General features: G+C 37.6%; 1 protein-coding gene across 1 annotated transcript in view; it reads left to right on the top strand.

Annotated features, from left to right (window-relative positions):
* Positions 1-16,971, top strand: part of RGS22 (regulator of G protein signaling 22) — a 65,470-nt gene that overhangs the window by 36,680 nt on the left and 11,819 nt on the right. Inside the window, exons 16-23 of the mRNA XM_052704443.1 lie at positions 2,078-2,170; positions 2,681-2,847; positions 5,853-6,015; positions 6,646-6,804; positions 8,572-8,631; positions 10,554-10,715; positions 13,604-13,783; positions 15,311-15,472. Of these exons, the coding sequence (XP_052560403.1) occupies positions 2,078-2,170; positions 2,681-2,847; positions 5,853-6,015; positions 6,646-6,804; positions 8,572-8,631; positions 10,554-10,715; positions 13,604-13,783; positions 15,311-15,472 (1,146 nt within the window). The remainder of the gene's footprint in view (positions 1-2,077; positions 2,171-2,680; positions 2,848-5,852; positions 6,016-6,645; positions 6,805-8,571; positions 8,632-10,553; positions 10,716-13,603; positions 13,784-15,310; positions 15,473-16,971) is intronic.

The raw sequence follows: 16,971 nt of genomic DNA, 5'->3' as shown, positions 1-16,971 counted from the left end.
ATCCCTATGAGACTGTATATGAACCACACCCCAGTATGAAAGCTATATATTTCTTTATTTTTTATTTTCTAATTTCTAATTAATTCAGAAAAAGACCATTTTATCTCATCCTGTGACAACTTAATTCCCGTAAGAAACATGAAGTTGTTTGAATGTGTATTTCATCTAAAATTGTTAATGGCCTGCAGAATGCTATGTAATCAATTGGTGCTTTCATTAATCTGAAATTTTGTTTACTTTCCATCAGATTATTATTAAACTGTACATCTTTTATAAATGTATAGTATATGTATGTATTACCGTTATTAGTGGTCTAGTATCTAGTGCCAGTTCCTCACTGAGACAAGGCATTGGCTTAGCAGAGTAATTAGGATACACCACTTGGGTACAGAAAGGACTTTGCTATCGAGAACACTCTGAATACAGCATTTTCATTACTTCTAGTGATGGAAGAATTTCTCCAAAGTAGTAATTGAAAATAAACTCTTACTTTATGTTACTGTAATGCATATGTCAGGTGTTCTTGAGTTAACCAGGGGAGAATCTATTTCCCTTTTGATTTAGGTGATCTGCTTTGCAAGTGTTCGGTTATGTGCAGACTTCTTAGCAAATACCCTAATAACACAAACATCTTAAGCAGAACATGAAAAAACAGAACCAAATCCTTCTGAGTGCACAATATATGCATTTGTGAAGAGTTATTGTACACAGACATAAAACGACCTGTTCTAGGAGGCACTAGAGTCTCTTTGTACTGGGTGCAGGCTGATGCATTAGGCTCACTCCCAAACACAAAGAAAAGGTCTGCTTTGTATTTTGTTCAGTCCCTGGCTCTACTCTCCTCCTTTGTTCTCCCATACGGCAGGATATATTTGGCCCATAATGAAACAAGATATCTTATCAAGAATTAGGTGAGTTCAAAATTGTTTATTTGGAACATGGTTAGTATGTATTTACGTTTTTATCTTAAAAAAAAAAACAACAAACAGCAAACAAAAACAGGAAAAAAGGAGAGTTCTTTTTTTTACTATTGGCTCTCATGCTGCCTCTATCTGTTCTCTGCTTAAAGTTTGTGAAAAATGTTCTGAATTATTTTCCTATTTGCTTTCATACTACCTTTCTTTTAAGGAAAAGAATACCCCAAAGCACTTTAGAACAATGGAATAGAATTACACTGAGCCTGAAGGTATTCAGGTAATACGTTGACTAGTGCGGTATTCACATTTAGATAAAAGTGTAATGAATCACAATCTAAAAACTCTTCTCTCTCACACACATAAATTCTTGTACAATGAGACCACAATAAGTTTTTTAATCTTTGTGATGGGAATGCTAATCAATTTAACTCACTGTCTAAATTTTAGTAAGTATCCTAAAATTGCACTTGAGTGGTTTAGTCAGTGGAGAGGGTCACCAAACTATTCTTTACACTGTTACTGGTTGTTTGCAAGTAATATGGAGAACTGCTGTAGTTATACATATAATGCTTCCAGTTAATTTGAAAAATGCCAACACTTAATGTGTTCCAATCATGCACAGTTTATTGTTTTAAGGCACTAGCCATTATCAAAATGAAGGGACTGAGACTCTGAAAGCTTTCACCTTAATTGTTTAGATATTATCATAAGATGTCATCTCTGTCTCTAATTTCCACTTCTGGAACCATGTGAGACTCTATCTTTTTGTCATTTACCACTGAGGGTGATTGTTTTAAAGTCTGTCTTTCTGCTTCTCAGTGACACTTTGAAATGCAGTTTGCTGGTAAAGACAGTCAGGTGGGTCTGGCTTGCTTTACACAGTGCAATTCAGCATGTTTTTTAATTTGAAGTTCTTATCTTAAAGATACAATTGGGTTATTTTGTAGTGTTATGTAGAAATCTGCTTAGATCTGAAAATTTTGTTCCACCAGATCTTTTGTTTGTCACAAGGATGTGACTTTTAGGGTCTCCTAAACATTCACCTCATTATTGGCAAACATTTTCTTTTCTATCCACTGTCACTGGCAAATTGCCTGTCCAGTTCTCCATCTTTCTATAATGTGTACTGTAGGGATGACATAAGATATTATTTTTATTAGGTGGAGTTGGTGGAAGAAACTCGACAGCTGGACTCTGTGTACTTTAGAAAACTCCAGGCTTTGCATCAAGAAAGTGTTTCCAAGAAGAATGAGGTAAGACAAGTACCTACTAACAAAAACAAACTCATTTTCTATCACAGAGGGTTAACACTTGAAGTATCAGCAATGAAAGATTGCCTACATGCCAGTTTGGAGAAACAAGTAGTCTGAATTTTGCCATCCATGTGCTGGGAAATGATTGATAACCACTGTGTTAATTACAAATTTCGTTCTTCTGCTAGGTACATCAGCATCACACTATCGTATGATTGGACTCAATGGGACAGTCTCCAATAGTGGAGTGTATTTTGGGCCCTTGAGCTTGAATGTATTGATTTCAAGTAAATTACAGATATGTATTGGTTTATTTGATTATGGAACCTGCACACATTAATATGTTTAAAGCAAACATAAAAATAAAGCTGATTAAGAGCTGGAGCTTTAAATCAATTTATTTTCTTAGTGATCATACAGCTGTTAGAAGTTATCTAATACAGGATTATTAGACTGGGCAAAATATAGATGAAAAAGTAGTTATGTAAGTGAAATAATTTCTTTCCTCAGAGTACTGTTGCTGACACTGATCTGCCATCCTTCCCTGATGTTCTGAAAGAAGCTCAGCACTTGCATCAAGCTTCCAAAAAACTGACAGGCTCCAATTTGTACGACCTGATCCACAACAAACCGAAGTTAGAACAGTTCTGGGTTTTTCTTAACGAGCATTCTGCTGGGTATGTTTCTTCATTATGTGACTAATTTACTTGTTTTTAAGTTCAGAAGAAATCTTCATTGAGGATCTTGACTGTCTAAATATTCATGGATTTTAATCTTTTTTTTTTAAAACGTTTGCATATTTATGAAATACTCATGCACATTGTCTGACAACTGAATTATCTTAACTTTTTTGAAGGTAAAAATCCTTCTATCATAGCACATCTGCAATCTGGTTTTACTTTCAGTTTATGCTCTGGCAAAATCCTGAGCACAGCAATTAACCAATAATGACTAAAAACTGATTGTTTTTTTTACAGATTCAATTCAGTATATTTACAGAATAAGGCATAATGTTACAAATACATATATATATACAACTAGAATGTGACCATGTTGTTCTTATAGTGTGAGAGCAACTGCAGTTTTCTGTTTGCACTGATCCAAACAGAATTAAGCACCAGCTGCTAGGAGATAGAGCTTGTAGAAAGCTTTAGAAAATAGACCACTTATTTAAGAACGAGTCTCTGAACAGAAGTTCTATCAGAAGTATATGTGAGTCTGCTGCTTTCTTTCTTTTTGTTTGTTTGTTTGTTTGTTTGTTTTCCCCCAAGCCTCTTTAATTTCTACTCTGTTTTAGGAAAAGTCAAATGTACTCCCTAACTGCTAGCAAGTCCCTTAATTTTCACTTCCCATTAGCTGATGCCTTGCATATTGTTTATTACTTATAAATAAGTACTAGCATGATTTTAAATTGGATATTGGCCACCTTTTCAACAGTGTACAGAGATGTTCATCTAACACAGGATTCCTCTGGACGAGACACATCTCACCACTTTTGTGCACCATCATAGGTTCCTTCTTTAGTCGGAGAGAGAAATTCCTCTTTTTGGAGACAATTTTTCTAATTCGGAAGGGAAGATCTAAAATTAATAACTCACAAATATAGTTGTTTTTCTTCACTGTCTACAACAAGGTAACAAGCTCATAGCATAGGTGTCCATGTTCAGTTAAGCACGGTGTCACTCTTAGTTTCTAAGTTGTCTAGACCAGCAGCCTCCAGACATTTTTGATTGTGCACTACTAGCAGTAAAAAAAAAGTGGAGTATGCATACCCAATATATGCATATTTATCTTTTCATGCACTTACTACTGATGTTCTGATTTTTCATTTCTCCCTCCTAGTGGATCGGATTGTCTCATGTACCTCTGAGATGTGCAAACTCCATTTTGGAGACGATGAGCATAGACTTCCTCTCTACGTGGGGAGATGGCAGCAATCACTAGTGATTGCTACAGTGGAGTCCTTGATGTACATGCTGAATCACCTCTGGGAGTTCCTGTCTCTCTATTAATCATGGACAATTGTAAAATGATAGAGCCAGGGAAATATTTGGTTTATGTACAAATTGTCTTTTGTAAAAATTCCTAATGAAGAAAAAATGTAAAAAAGTCTCAGAAAGCAGTGTTTTAGAGATAGCTGTAGACCCACCAGCTTGAGTCTGTCATGGCTCAATTGTAAGTGAAGTTTTGGCAAGAACAGATTGGTTACTCAGTGCCTGAGCACTGATTCTGTTAAGAAACAAAATCAATTTCCTTTAATTAATATTCCGTTAAACATGCAGGAAACATTCATGCAACTGCAGGCTAATTTGTCTTACTTTGGCTTCATGGCTCATTATTTGGTAGTTTTACCAGAGCAACTGATTATGCACATGCTCCTGATCTGTTGGAAGTATATAGTAGAGCATGCTTAGATAAGCCATCATTGTAAGCAGTTTAAGCTAATACATGTCAAGAGGATATATATATATATATATTTATATTTTATTTTTATTTTATAAAAATATATATATATATTTTTTAATGAGATGGATATATTTGGTCAGTTGGCATGGATAGAAACAAGAAACAATTTCACAAACCACAGCAACTTGGATCACTTGCCTTTGGGTGAACTTATTTCCTTTTTGACAAACTAACAGATGAAAGAATATCAATCTCAATAGAACCTATGCCTGGAATTCTGAAAAGGAGATATCTGTTCTTAAATTATTTGGATTCTTTTGAGAGTTTTACTCAAAAATTAATGCTTCAAAAAAGCCAGTTAATAAATAAAAGGAAAAGTGAAACAGATTTGTCTGAATTTAATGTTTCACATTTCCTGCTGCAAATATAATGAATGTCCTCATTGAAATGCTCACAAAACTTTGGATAGAAGATACTGTCAGAAAGCAGTCACATGAACTAACCTGAAATTGTTGATATGTCAGTTATCCTGTCCTCTAAAGAATAAAACCAATACATGTTCCCTTAAAACAAACTCAAATAGACAGTATGTACTCAAATGATTATGAAAAATGTAAAGTCCAAGAATTGCATATGGAGATTGTCACTTGTAAATTATTAAATAAGGAGTAAAGTTAGTAATTTATGAAAAGGCAGCCCACAAAATGCCCTAGAACTAAAATTTACCAGAAATTGTTTTTGTCTGCTTGATTTATGGACTAACTCACAAGCTCCAGCACTCACATGGTTTAGGAAGGGAAATGATTCCTGGGTAGCCGTTCCTAGCTGTCATCCCTGCTCCTCTGTCACAAAGTGCTATGAAAAGGCAGGATGGCAATCTTGACTCATCTCCTGGTGGCTCACAGCCTGCAGTATTGATTCAAATATTCATGTGTTTCTTTTTGCCTTCTCTTCATGAGTTCTGCTCTGTGTCTCTGGTTCACAGTCCCTGCTGGATTTAGCAGCATCAAACTGAGGAGTTTTCTCCTTTCTGTGGTACTTCAGAAGGACCCTGAGTGAGATCCCCAAGATGTGTTTTGGTCTGTCTGTTCAGCATGTGCTATGGTCTCACCAGATGATACAACCAAAGAAAAGCTGACATAAAATTTCAGTCCAATGTAACCTGGTATTTAGGACTTAGCACTCTGGTGGTTTGTGGTTAAACTAATAACTCTCTAGAATGCTGATGAAATTAACTCTATATTGAAATAAACATTCTGTTTAAATTTGTTTGTAGAATGGATCTCATGTGCTGGTTGGATATTGAACAGTTCAGAAAGATGCTCCACAAGGATAAAGAAAAAAGGGAGGAAAAATCCAAGGAAATAAAAAACAAGTATCTGAACAAAAAATACTTCTTTGGACCCAACAGCCCAGCTACCAGAGGGCAACAAGAGCAGGTAACAGTTACACAACCGTTCATTAAGAACACTTATTGGTGGGACTGAGAACAGAGTCTGTAATCAGCATTACTTTTGCTTTTCCCCAAGCTATCTCCTCAAATATTTTCTTCATTTTTGGCTTGTACCTTGTATTTTTGGATCAGCGCTAGTCTGGTTCTACTCTGCTTATGGAGGTTCCTTGCTTCCTGTTCAGGTTTCTCCTCTCAGATCCCCATAGAACATCTCTCTTTAAACCACCATTTGAGGCCACAGCCAGGGCACACACAGCACAGCTCAAAAGAAAGTGTTAAAATGGCTTTCAGACAGAGTGGCTTGTTCCAGCTTTCTATTTTGGTATGTCACTAAAGTCACAGATGGCAAGTCTGAGCTGTGGTAGTCTGAAATATCTTGATAGTTATGAAATTTACTTGGTCGAGCTGGGGTACTTTTTGCCAGAGTCTGTATTCTATTATAGGTAGGGACAAATATAATCTGCTCCCTTTTATGAAAAGTACATGTGAGCCTTGGGTAAGCATGCTTTGCTTACAGTTAAGCTCATGCTTTGCTAAATCAAGGATGTAGAGAGACAAAGGACTTTTGGTATACACAAAAGTTTATGTCATATGTTATTGTGTTTGGATTGCTTAGCTAATGCATTCAGGTGGAGGATGGGGACAAATCCTTCACGATCGGCTTCCTCCAGCGGTTCTGCTTGAAATTCAGCACTGGGTCCAGAAGAGATTAGAAGAGCAATGGCTGCCATTGTTCCTGGCAGATGAACAACAAGGGGCAGAAGGACAAGCAAAGGTAATTTTTTTAACAATAGCAACACATGCAGGCATTGTTTTATTGCTTGGCTCATAATTTACTATTGGGATTAAAAGGTTCAGAGGAAAAGCAGCCTGTAATGCACATTCAGATCACATTGAAAAAAGCACCTAACGTGTACAGGTTGAAGCATTCCAATTGCTAATTGTGAGGGGGATTCCTCTGAAGGCTTAGTCTGGTTCACAGCAGTTAGATCCTAAACCTGAAGAAGTTGGTGTTGGCTCTGCTGCCAGCTAGACTGCTGGGGGAGAATGCTCATCTTTGCTGCAATTTTGCTCTCTCCATAAGCCATTCCACCCAAGCTTGCACATAGACAACTTGCACATAGAATAAATGCTGCTTTGTAAAGGATTTAACCAAGAGGAAAAGAACACAAACAAATGAGTGGGCTTCCCATGCTGTGTGCTCTCTCATACACTGTCCGTATTTTCCCATCTGGAGTTCCAGTGCTTGTAGAAATTACTCTAGATTTTGCAAAATGCTGCTGAGTAAAGGAGGTTAACTACCACAGGTCTTGCTTCCCATTGGTTACTTTAAAAAGTTGCCAGAAAACAACAAATGAGGAACCTTTTACTCCTACTGGCTCATTAGAAAGATTGGGGAGTGGCCAGAGCTAACATCTGACTTTTATGGCTGGGATCTGTGCAGAAATATCATCCTGCAGGTGACAGTTGCAAAAAGACTTGTTTTCTCTGCACTGCCACAAAAGCTCTGACAAGTCAGGGCAGAAGGAAACTTGACGGTTCCACCACGTGGACGCACATGCACACTGCATTGATTCATAAAACCCATGATCATCTTCAAGAGTTTTATTAGATGTTTGTCAGAATCGTATTCGATCCTTTTAATAGATCCAGAGCAATCAGAAAGTAAAGGTTCTCATAAGACAAATGGTACTTTTAATAATGGTTATATTAAAGCAAAATTCCCTAACTTCTGCCCTTTTCATTTGAATTCTGTTTCCCTGATAAGACCATGAGATAAAGCTAAGCTGCTTCTAGTTCTGGAAGCTCACTCATGCCTCTTCTTGCACCTGCTGCACTGTGCTGGCAGGGAGAGTAGCCCTTGCAGTTTGGAAAACACTGAATTATACTCTAATAAACAGTTTACAGAAAATACATAGTTTTAATCTGCTTTTAGTCTGTCCCTAACTCCATTTATGTCTAACTGCTCTTTTCTCTTTCTTACTGCAAATTCAGAGGATGAAAAGGTCCTTTGAAGAACATATTTTAGAAGAAATGAAACCAGATGACATTCTCCACTTGGCTTCATATTTCACAGTGACCAAACGCTGTGGGCATGCTATGTAGCCCTTATTCAGGAAATCTGCCCTTAATTTGAGGTGTACTTTTTGCTGCAAAGAAGCTGCAGGATCAAGTCTCTATTTTTGATATGTCTGCCCAAAAGAGCAAAAACATTTCATTTAAGAAACACCCTAATATTAGAACCCGAAATACAACATGGGTGGTTCCTCAGTGCTTTATGGCTAAGATAAACCAGTAGAAGAGCACAATTTAACTGCAGTTGCCTCTTGACTTCTTAGAGACTCAGTCTTAGTGAACGTGTGCTTATTTATAGCTTAACAGAGGATGGTGCTCTTGTTTTGGGTTCACAATAAGTTTCACGCATCAAGAACCAAATGAAGGTATTTCAACTATTCTTCCATTGCAGTCTCAATCATTAGAGGGCTGATCACCAAACAAGAAGATTTAAAAAATGAAATGGCAATCTTTTCTTCAACCATAGGTAAGGGACAAAACTGAAGATCTCCTAAGACAGAAACAGAAGACAACTAGGACATGGAAGGCAAGTGAAGTTTATATGTCTCTTGTGTCTGCAGTTTCACTGTCTTTTCTTTTTGGACCTTGCACACGATTGTATTGGCTACAGTAGGGTTATTACTCACATTAGTGATGAATTTAGCTCCCTTCTGGATGTTCATGGTAAATTTCTTTACTGTCTGGAGAGGTCATACTTGAAAAAAAACGTCCCTTGTTCTGCACTGTAGATAACTCTTAACCCTCGTTAAACTGGTATTGTACCTTCAATTCACGTTTATCTGTATTTTGCATGCAGTGGACTTATTGGGACAAGCTGTTCGTTCCAGCATCTGGTAGTTTATTTATTATTGCGAGTGGATTATGTGCAGACACAAAAGGGAATGTGAAGTATGCAGTGGAGTGGGCAGGTTTAATCATATCTCACAGTATCTGTTTCATTTAGAATTGTATTTTAATCTTACAGCACTGAGATAATATCAATTTTAAACATCTTAAACCTTTGTAATAATACATTTCATCAGATGTTTGCCAGTGTTTTCTCTTGAAGAGCAGAGAACTCTTGGTGATTGCCAACATACAAGTTGCGTACATTTATTCAGTTGAACTTTTATTGTGTGTTGAAATCAAACTGGAGACCCGGTCACCAATTATCCATACAAACCCTTAGCTCAGAACAGATCCAAAGTGCATGTGGGTTCTGTTAACTAAGTTTTCTTTTTGTCTGTTTGTCAGGAAGATAGTTATTTTCTGTATTCTGCTTTAAGGTTGCTGACCCAAAAGCTAAGCAGTACTTGTACACTAGTGTAGAACTGGGAGCAGCATTATGTTCTTCCTTTTATGAACATGCCCCAAAAATGATTTTTCCCAAAAGCTGTCCGATCCTGGTCACATGTGTGGAGGTGTGGAGGACATCTGAGAAGATGCCGTCTTACAAACTGAGCTGACTTTATTTTAACCAAGGGACTCTTTGGGTAATCACCACACATTGTCCTGCAGGGGTAGGTGCCCATCCCTGGCACCTCTGCGGCAGAACATGGAGCATAACCCTTGATTTTAAGTAAAACTGTAGAATGACTTTCGGCTTAGAATCAGACTAGATTTCCAGGACTGTTTGCAACTAAAAATGTTTCTGTCCCATCCAGACCATTGAACAGCACTCCATCCCTCCAGGACTTTGAGAGTTTTGTCCCACTGTTAGAAGATAACTTTCGTTCATCCATCTGATAACAGAGGGTGACTGTTTGGATTGCTCCTCAGTGACAGCACTAGAACTGTTTGTTCAGGAAGGCAGGCCAGCCTGAACTTCATTTCAAACAAAATGTCCCTGCGTAAGCCATCTTTCTTTCTCCAACCTTTCCTGGCTGCCTACTTGCTCTCTGCTTTGCAGCAGCAGGATTTTCAAAATGTCTCGATGACTTTAAATTCTATTTTACTATTGGTAGCTTTATTCCACAGAGAGTAGACTCTCCAGCTTCTGTTGGTGATCATGGCAACACTTTTCAAAACTCATTTTGTTAGTGAGATCCCTGTCAGAAGCATTTAACAACTTCTAGCTATGTGGTTTGTCTGTTCCTTTTCCTTTGTTGTTTGTTTGCAGAAAACTCAAACTGTTCTCTAGAAAAGTAGCCTGTTGCCATAATCAATAACAATAGCTGTTTCCATACTTTATAGTATGTAGTCATATGGTCTAAATCATTGTCAGTCATTTCCTCTTCCATCACGTTTTCCAAAAAATGTTGCCCAAACCAAACTGGAAAAAAGAAAAGAAACGAAAAGAAAGAAATGAAACCTTGCCAAATTCTATTGTATCCATGTCATAAACTCATAAACTACTGAAAGTTAGGGTCAGTGCAAAGATAAGAATCAGACACTTTAAGCTAACTAATGCCTTTGTTATTGCTTTTTGAAACAAAGTTTATTTGGTGCATTTATTTCTTCTTTTGACAGCATGTGGACAACAAGAGGGTTTCTTCATCCAGTGAAATAATTGCTTTCCGCAAAGCGCTGTTGGATCCAGTGACAGCAAATCAGTTTCAACGCTTTGTGTCACTGAAAGGAGACCTACTGGAGAACGGAGTGCTCTTTTGGCAAGAGGTACAGAAGTATAAGGTACGGTAGTAAAGCGGCACAAGGGTACTGCCATTCAGTTTGTAAGCAAATGTCATCTGTTACTGCAAATTAGGGGAAACTGATTTGGAAAACTGTAACAAGAATATCTCTCAGTATTTTCTTGTTCATAGGAAAACCTCATTCACTGTTCAACTGGTTTTGTTCCTTCAGAGTAATTGCTTTTTAATGACTTGAATATATTTTGCCTGTATTTCTTTTACTTGTTCAAACTCTCACATTCTCTTGAACCCCTAGGGGATACTGTTAACCAGCTAGTGCCCTGATTTTGTTATACATCTTCTGAGAACCAGAAAATATGAAAGCATTAAAATGTTCACTCTTTCTTTACAGCTGAATATTGTTAAACAGAGAGACTATTGCTGAGTTTGGTAGTTCCTTAACAATCAGAGAGAAATTTTGAATGCAAGCAAATGTACAACTGTAAAGATAGTATCTACACCAAAAACTTGCATGTAAAATGCAAATGCCAGCTGCCTTGCACTCCACGCAGTGCAGTTGCATCTGACTGCAGCCGAGGAGGTGGCCAAAGTCAGCAGTGCTTTCCTCTCTCCCATATATATATATGCCTCATTGTGCAATTGTGGCAGTGTGAGGCAACACACCATCAGAATCTTCTAGAGTGAAACTTTAAATCACAGCAGCCTCTCAGTAGCACCCTGGACTGAATTCAAGAGCACCGCGGATCTTTCCCTTGTTCCTCTTTTATTTTGCCTTTGGGATATTGCAGAGCCTCTCTTGTCTCCTGAACAGGGTGGTCTGGGAGCATGAGGTTAGCTAAAGTGCTCAGAAATTTGGAGGTAAACACAGGTGATGCTGCAGTAGCACTTGGGAATCCTGCTGCAGGCACATGGCTGCATTTTTGCTGGTTAGTTCTGGCATTTGAATGTGGGGTCTCTTTTAGAAGCTACAGCTTCTCTGCTTCCAGAGGGCGATTATCCTGTCCTCACAGCGGCTCTGACCTCAGTTTGAGGAACTGTAGGCTGAAATGCTCTCTGAAGGTGCTGCTATCTCTTGGTTACCAGGATCTCAGCTTAGACTAGGAGCTTGACATTAAGGCACCTGAAGGTAGATGGCATGAATTCTCAGAATATCTGATGTTTTTTTCAGATTTGTTGCTCTTCATTCTTGGACTATGGAGAAACTTGCGGCAAATGTGGAATGTAGTTTAAACTTTTTTTTTGTGGATTTGCTTTCTGAAGAAAGCCTTCATTGTTTTATATCCTCCCCCTTCTCCTTCTTTTTTGTTAATTTTATTTGTCTTCTTATCAAGAAAAAGTACAATCTAACCATATTTCTACATGCATGCGATTTGTCACGGTTGGCAGTTGATGCTCTTTATAGAAACAAAGGGCTGGAGTAGTAGGAGTGTTGTGGGTCAGGCTGAACTGGAGGAATATTGCCAGAGATGTGGGCAGTGCTCTGCATAGTGCATGCTTGTGTTGTCTGAGCCCTATCATGCCATCAGTTGAGATAGAACTCCCTTGGGGAGCCGCAGCCTGCATTGCTCCTTGTAAGCCATGGACTGGCGGCACATCCTGGGACAAACAAAAAATACATTTTTTTTTAAAAACAAATGTGATGAAATATAACTCTGTGGATCATTTCCATCTGTTCCTCTATGTTCGTGTCTCATTTCTCTTCATATCTTATGGCTTGTTTTTCTTCCCACTTACTACTGCGCTCTGCTTTTTCTGCTATGCTAGATGAGCAAAGAAAGCCATAATATATTCTTAGGATATACTCAATATGTTTTTATATTGCTGTATTTTCTTTGTTGTAGCTGTTATCATTCTTTTTTCCTTCATAAAACTAAGAAGTATCCATAATAAAACAAACCAGCTCTTCCACATGCCACATTTCTGGTTAAAAGCCCTGTTTTTCATTTCTGCACAAAGTAAATAGCCAGCCTTCTCTACCAAAACGAAATGCATATTCTTCATTTAGAGATCTCTCTTCCTGAACTTTCTCCAGAGTGCTCATTGTGCCCTTACTAGATACATGAAATAATCTATTGTTATAGAAATGTCTTGATGGAAAGTATGAGTTTCAGAGGGTTTCAAGGAAGCTGAATGACTTTTCTCTCCTGTCAAAGTCCAGTTGTAGCATCATCAGAGTTTGAAAACACAGTTAAATTTGCCTTTACCAAAATTATAGGACCATATTAAAATGGTAGAAAACCCCATTGCCCCTTTAAGATCTTACCTCTGTAAGTTCCGGTTTGTTTTGTATTCTGTCCATCCTGCCATGAATTATTTCAGACCTTGATGTTTTGGGAAACTAGAAAATCTTAAAGAATGGGGAAATGAGAAGATTTCAATGAATGGTAGGCTTTACTTGTAGCTGAAGTTGTCCTCCCTTGTGCCAACATTCCTGGTTGTAATATCTTGTACCCCTCTAAATAATTCCTCTGCGTTTTTGGAGTTTGTAGAGTGCTGGTGTGTCTTTTTTTTCTTCTTTTTTTCCCAGTTACTATTGCAGTGCTATTCATAGCAAGCTCATTGTGAAAACCAGTGCATTTCACACCTGTAGGTGTGATTTTCTTTTCAGCAAAGTCTCCTATTTGCCTGTAATATACTCAGATTGAGAGCAGGATAAAAAATACACTGGCCATCAGAACGTGCAGTCAGAGACTATCACCTAAAATCAATGACTGCTGTATATCTGCATTTGCAAACCAGAAGTCTCATTCATGTTTTAACTAAGGCTGTGACCATGCACATTTGCTATAAGAATTTCATCCTACACACTGAAGGAATCTGTCTGTGTAATTATTTTTGTATGACTGCTACTCTTTGATCAGTGGGCCCCTGCAAAGGGTCTTGCATCTCTCTCTTCGTTGACTGAAAGTACTGTTTTTTGTCTTTCAGGATTTGTGCCATTCTCACTGTGACGATGCCACAGTCCAGAATAAGATCACAACTATTATTGATCGCTTTATCAATTCCACCATACCCCCAGCTTTGCAGATTGACATCCCAACTGAACAAGCACAGAAGATTTTGGAGCACAGGAAAGAACTAGGACCTTACGTTTTTAGAGAGGCACAGGTAAGAAGCTGGGAGAATCTCTGTAACAGATACGGCTAGAGTTTGTGTGGCTGATTTAAAGGACAGTCTTCATTGCTTCTGTGACTGTTTTGACTCTGTATATAAGCCTGGACATGAAGTAGAACACTGGAGTCCTCATCTTCAGTGAAGATCTGTCTGGTGAATATGACAGACAGGATTCAGTTATTTGCTGCTACACAAGCTGGACAATTTTTGTCAGCTAGCTGATCCTACAAAGGTGGTATCCAGGTCTGTGTAGGCACTCTGTCAGTATGAATGAACTTTGGTCATTTTTTGAGCCACTCGTTCTTTATCATTTAGTTAATACCAGAGAAGCAATTTAGAGTATTCGTTCACAGAAATATGAAAAAAATGCAGATGTGAGTAAAGCACAAAGCTTAACTTACTGAATATTTCCTTTATTACTGAAAGTCTGCAGACAATTTTCTGTCTCAGATCTGTGCACTAATCGGACTGAGCAGCAATTTACGAACCCTTAGTGCAGACTCCTTATTTTCTTATTCCTTGCCACTAACTTCTACGACCTATCTTCTAAAAACGAGAAAGCTAGCTCTTCCTATAACATTTCCAGCAACACATTTAAAACTCAAGTGTAAGTCCACAAAGTATTTTGATTGAACTATGGTTTGTCAGAGAAAAGGGCAAGTAAAATCCTCAGAGAAATAAAACTCATTTCAGTCTGTGTAAAAGAAAAAAAAAAAGAAAAAGAAAAAGAGCAAAAAGAAGGCATAAAACCAAGGGAAGAACTTGACCAAAAAGTTGTGACTCAAATATGATGGCGACTCAAATGTCACTTTCAGGTACTTTGAGCTAGAAGCTGTGAAACGCTGCTCAACTCCTTGGAAGCCAGCTTTCTGAATGAGAATTAAAGATCTAAATAAAATGAAAACTGCGAGCCCCAGTACGCGCAGCAACAGAATTCGCTGAGCCCCTCTGTTTGCTCTGTAAAAATTGTTTTTCTTATTCTAGTTCAAAAAAGACCCTGTGAGAGATTATATCATTTAAAAATTATCCAAGATTTGCTCATAGATCTGTAATGTGGTTTAAGAGTCTTTCCAGAGGCAAAAAAAGTATTTCCTTTCTCTTAAGGAGGAAAAAACCTCTCTCCCTAATGAACTGAATATTTGAAATACTTGAGCAGTACAGTGGTGCAAAAGAAATTCTACTGGTGTATATTTTATCAAGAATACTTGTAAAAAAAATGATAGATGTTTTCATTAATGCAAACAATTGTTTAGGGAAATATATTAAACAAAAAAAAAAAAAAAAAGAAAGTGCCTTTTAACTGTGTTTTAGGAAGATTTCTCACCAGTAATAAACACACTGATGAAAAGCATGTGCCGAGCAAAGCTGGGTTGAAATGTCAGGACATAGTACGTAGGAGGAACAAGGCTGTGTATTCAAAAAGAAATAGTTATTTCATTCTCATGGTAAACTACATTTTATTTTACAGGGAACTCTGACTTCCTAGCACAGTTGAGGCTGACTTTCTCTTTTTCTGCACAGATGACAATTTTTGCTCTGCTGTTCAAATTTTGGCCAAAATTTTGTGATTTTCAAAGCCGTTTGCCTAGTGACAAAATTTTACGTGTCTTGGAGAGCAAAAAAGGAAAACGGATGCAGACAAAAGAAGGGAAAATAGCAGAGGAAAGTCTCACGAAGTTTCAGGTGAGAGCTGAATAAAATCTGTTTCCAGGCCAAATGGATAGGAATACAAATATCTGTTTCTCAGCCTGAACCAAAGCTACCGAAACCTTTTTGTTAGAATTCAAGCTTTACATGCAATATAGTCTTAGGATGGTTAGTTCAAAATCCTGCCAATGCATGTATATACATATGTTTAACTTGAAGCAGATGAGTCAGTGGAATCCTACTTCCATTAAGTAGGGGAGAAAATGTATTTTAGTGATTTCTTCTGTGCCAAGAGAAGAGCAGAAAAGAGGGCTGACTTTAAAATACATGCACGAGTACGATGGATAACTGCAAACCTGCTTACACTTTCATGTGTACTGCCCTTTTCTGGAGCTTACAATCCTGCTGGATCACAACTGAAAAAAAAAAAAAGGAGTTAAACAAAAAGATTTCACATTTATTGTTGAGAAAGAGCATTTTAAAAGGCTGCATGTTATTATTTAAAATACTTACGTGCTAGTTGCTTTGTGCACTCTTTGTCTTTTCTTATTTCTCAGCTTTGTCAGTGAAATTGCAAGACTGTTCACAATGAGTTTCCAGGCAGTGTCAGTGCATTAACAGAACTGGGATCCCTACAGTAATAGCACTTGTTAATTTGTTTTTCTTTGAATTTTATTATTATTATTATTATTATTATTATGTATATTTTTTGCTACTGACTGTAGGCTTTACAAAAGCTTATTTTTTACAAAATTTAATTGGCCAGTGTGGAGGGGAGAACATTTCAGAGGCAGAGAAATTATTGAACTTGCAAACATCATAAACAGCATTGAAAGATATTTACATATTTTAAATACCTTGTAAATGTGTGTCGAGACATTACTCACAGTGATATCCACATACTTGGACAGATAGATGTATCTGCTGCCTGTAGGAACAGGTACACATTGTTATCTTCTTTTTGGATATATGAACACTGAGAACCAGGGAACTGTTACTCAAAGTGGCACTGCAATGTCAAGTAAAGTCTACAATTCAAGAATTCATGTTGCTTTCTCCTAAGCTCGCTGCTTTCATTCAGATATGTCTGGCAAGGCCATTGGCAATACTTACAGTGCAAGAATGCAATATTTCAATGTAATACACTTTTGTGTTTTCACAAACTTATTTTTTCCATCTGTTTGTTGCCTGTCTATAATATTTCTGATTAAGATCAAGGAAGTAAAGAGCAAATCTTGGCCAGGAGGGTAAAAATGTAGTTTTATGGGGAACAAATGAGAAAGGTGAATTACTCTTCTAAGTTGGTAAGAAACTTTAGAAACAGACATGCAGGGAATGCAGCTCAGCAAACAGTTTACAGACTTTTAATAAAGGAGAGGAGAGGAGAGGAGAGGAGAGGAGAGGAGAGGAGAGGAGAGGAGAGGAGAGGAGAGGAGAGGAGAGGAGAGGAGAGGAGAGGAGAGGAGAGGAGAGAAACAGAAAAGAAGAGAAAAGAAAAGAAAAGAAGAGAAAAGAAAAAGAAAAGAAAAGAAAAA

This window comes from Tympanuchus pallidicinctus, unplaced genomic scaffold (genome assembly GCF_026119805.1).
Source record: "Tympanuchus pallidicinctus isolate F22 unplaced genomic scaffold, pur_lepc_1.0 scaffold5, whole genome shotgun sequence".
NCBI lineage: Eukaryota > Metazoa > Chordata > Aves > Galliformes > Phasianidae > Tympanuchus > Tympanuchus pallidicinctus.
This window is presented reverse-complemented; position numbering and strand designations above follow the sequence as displayed.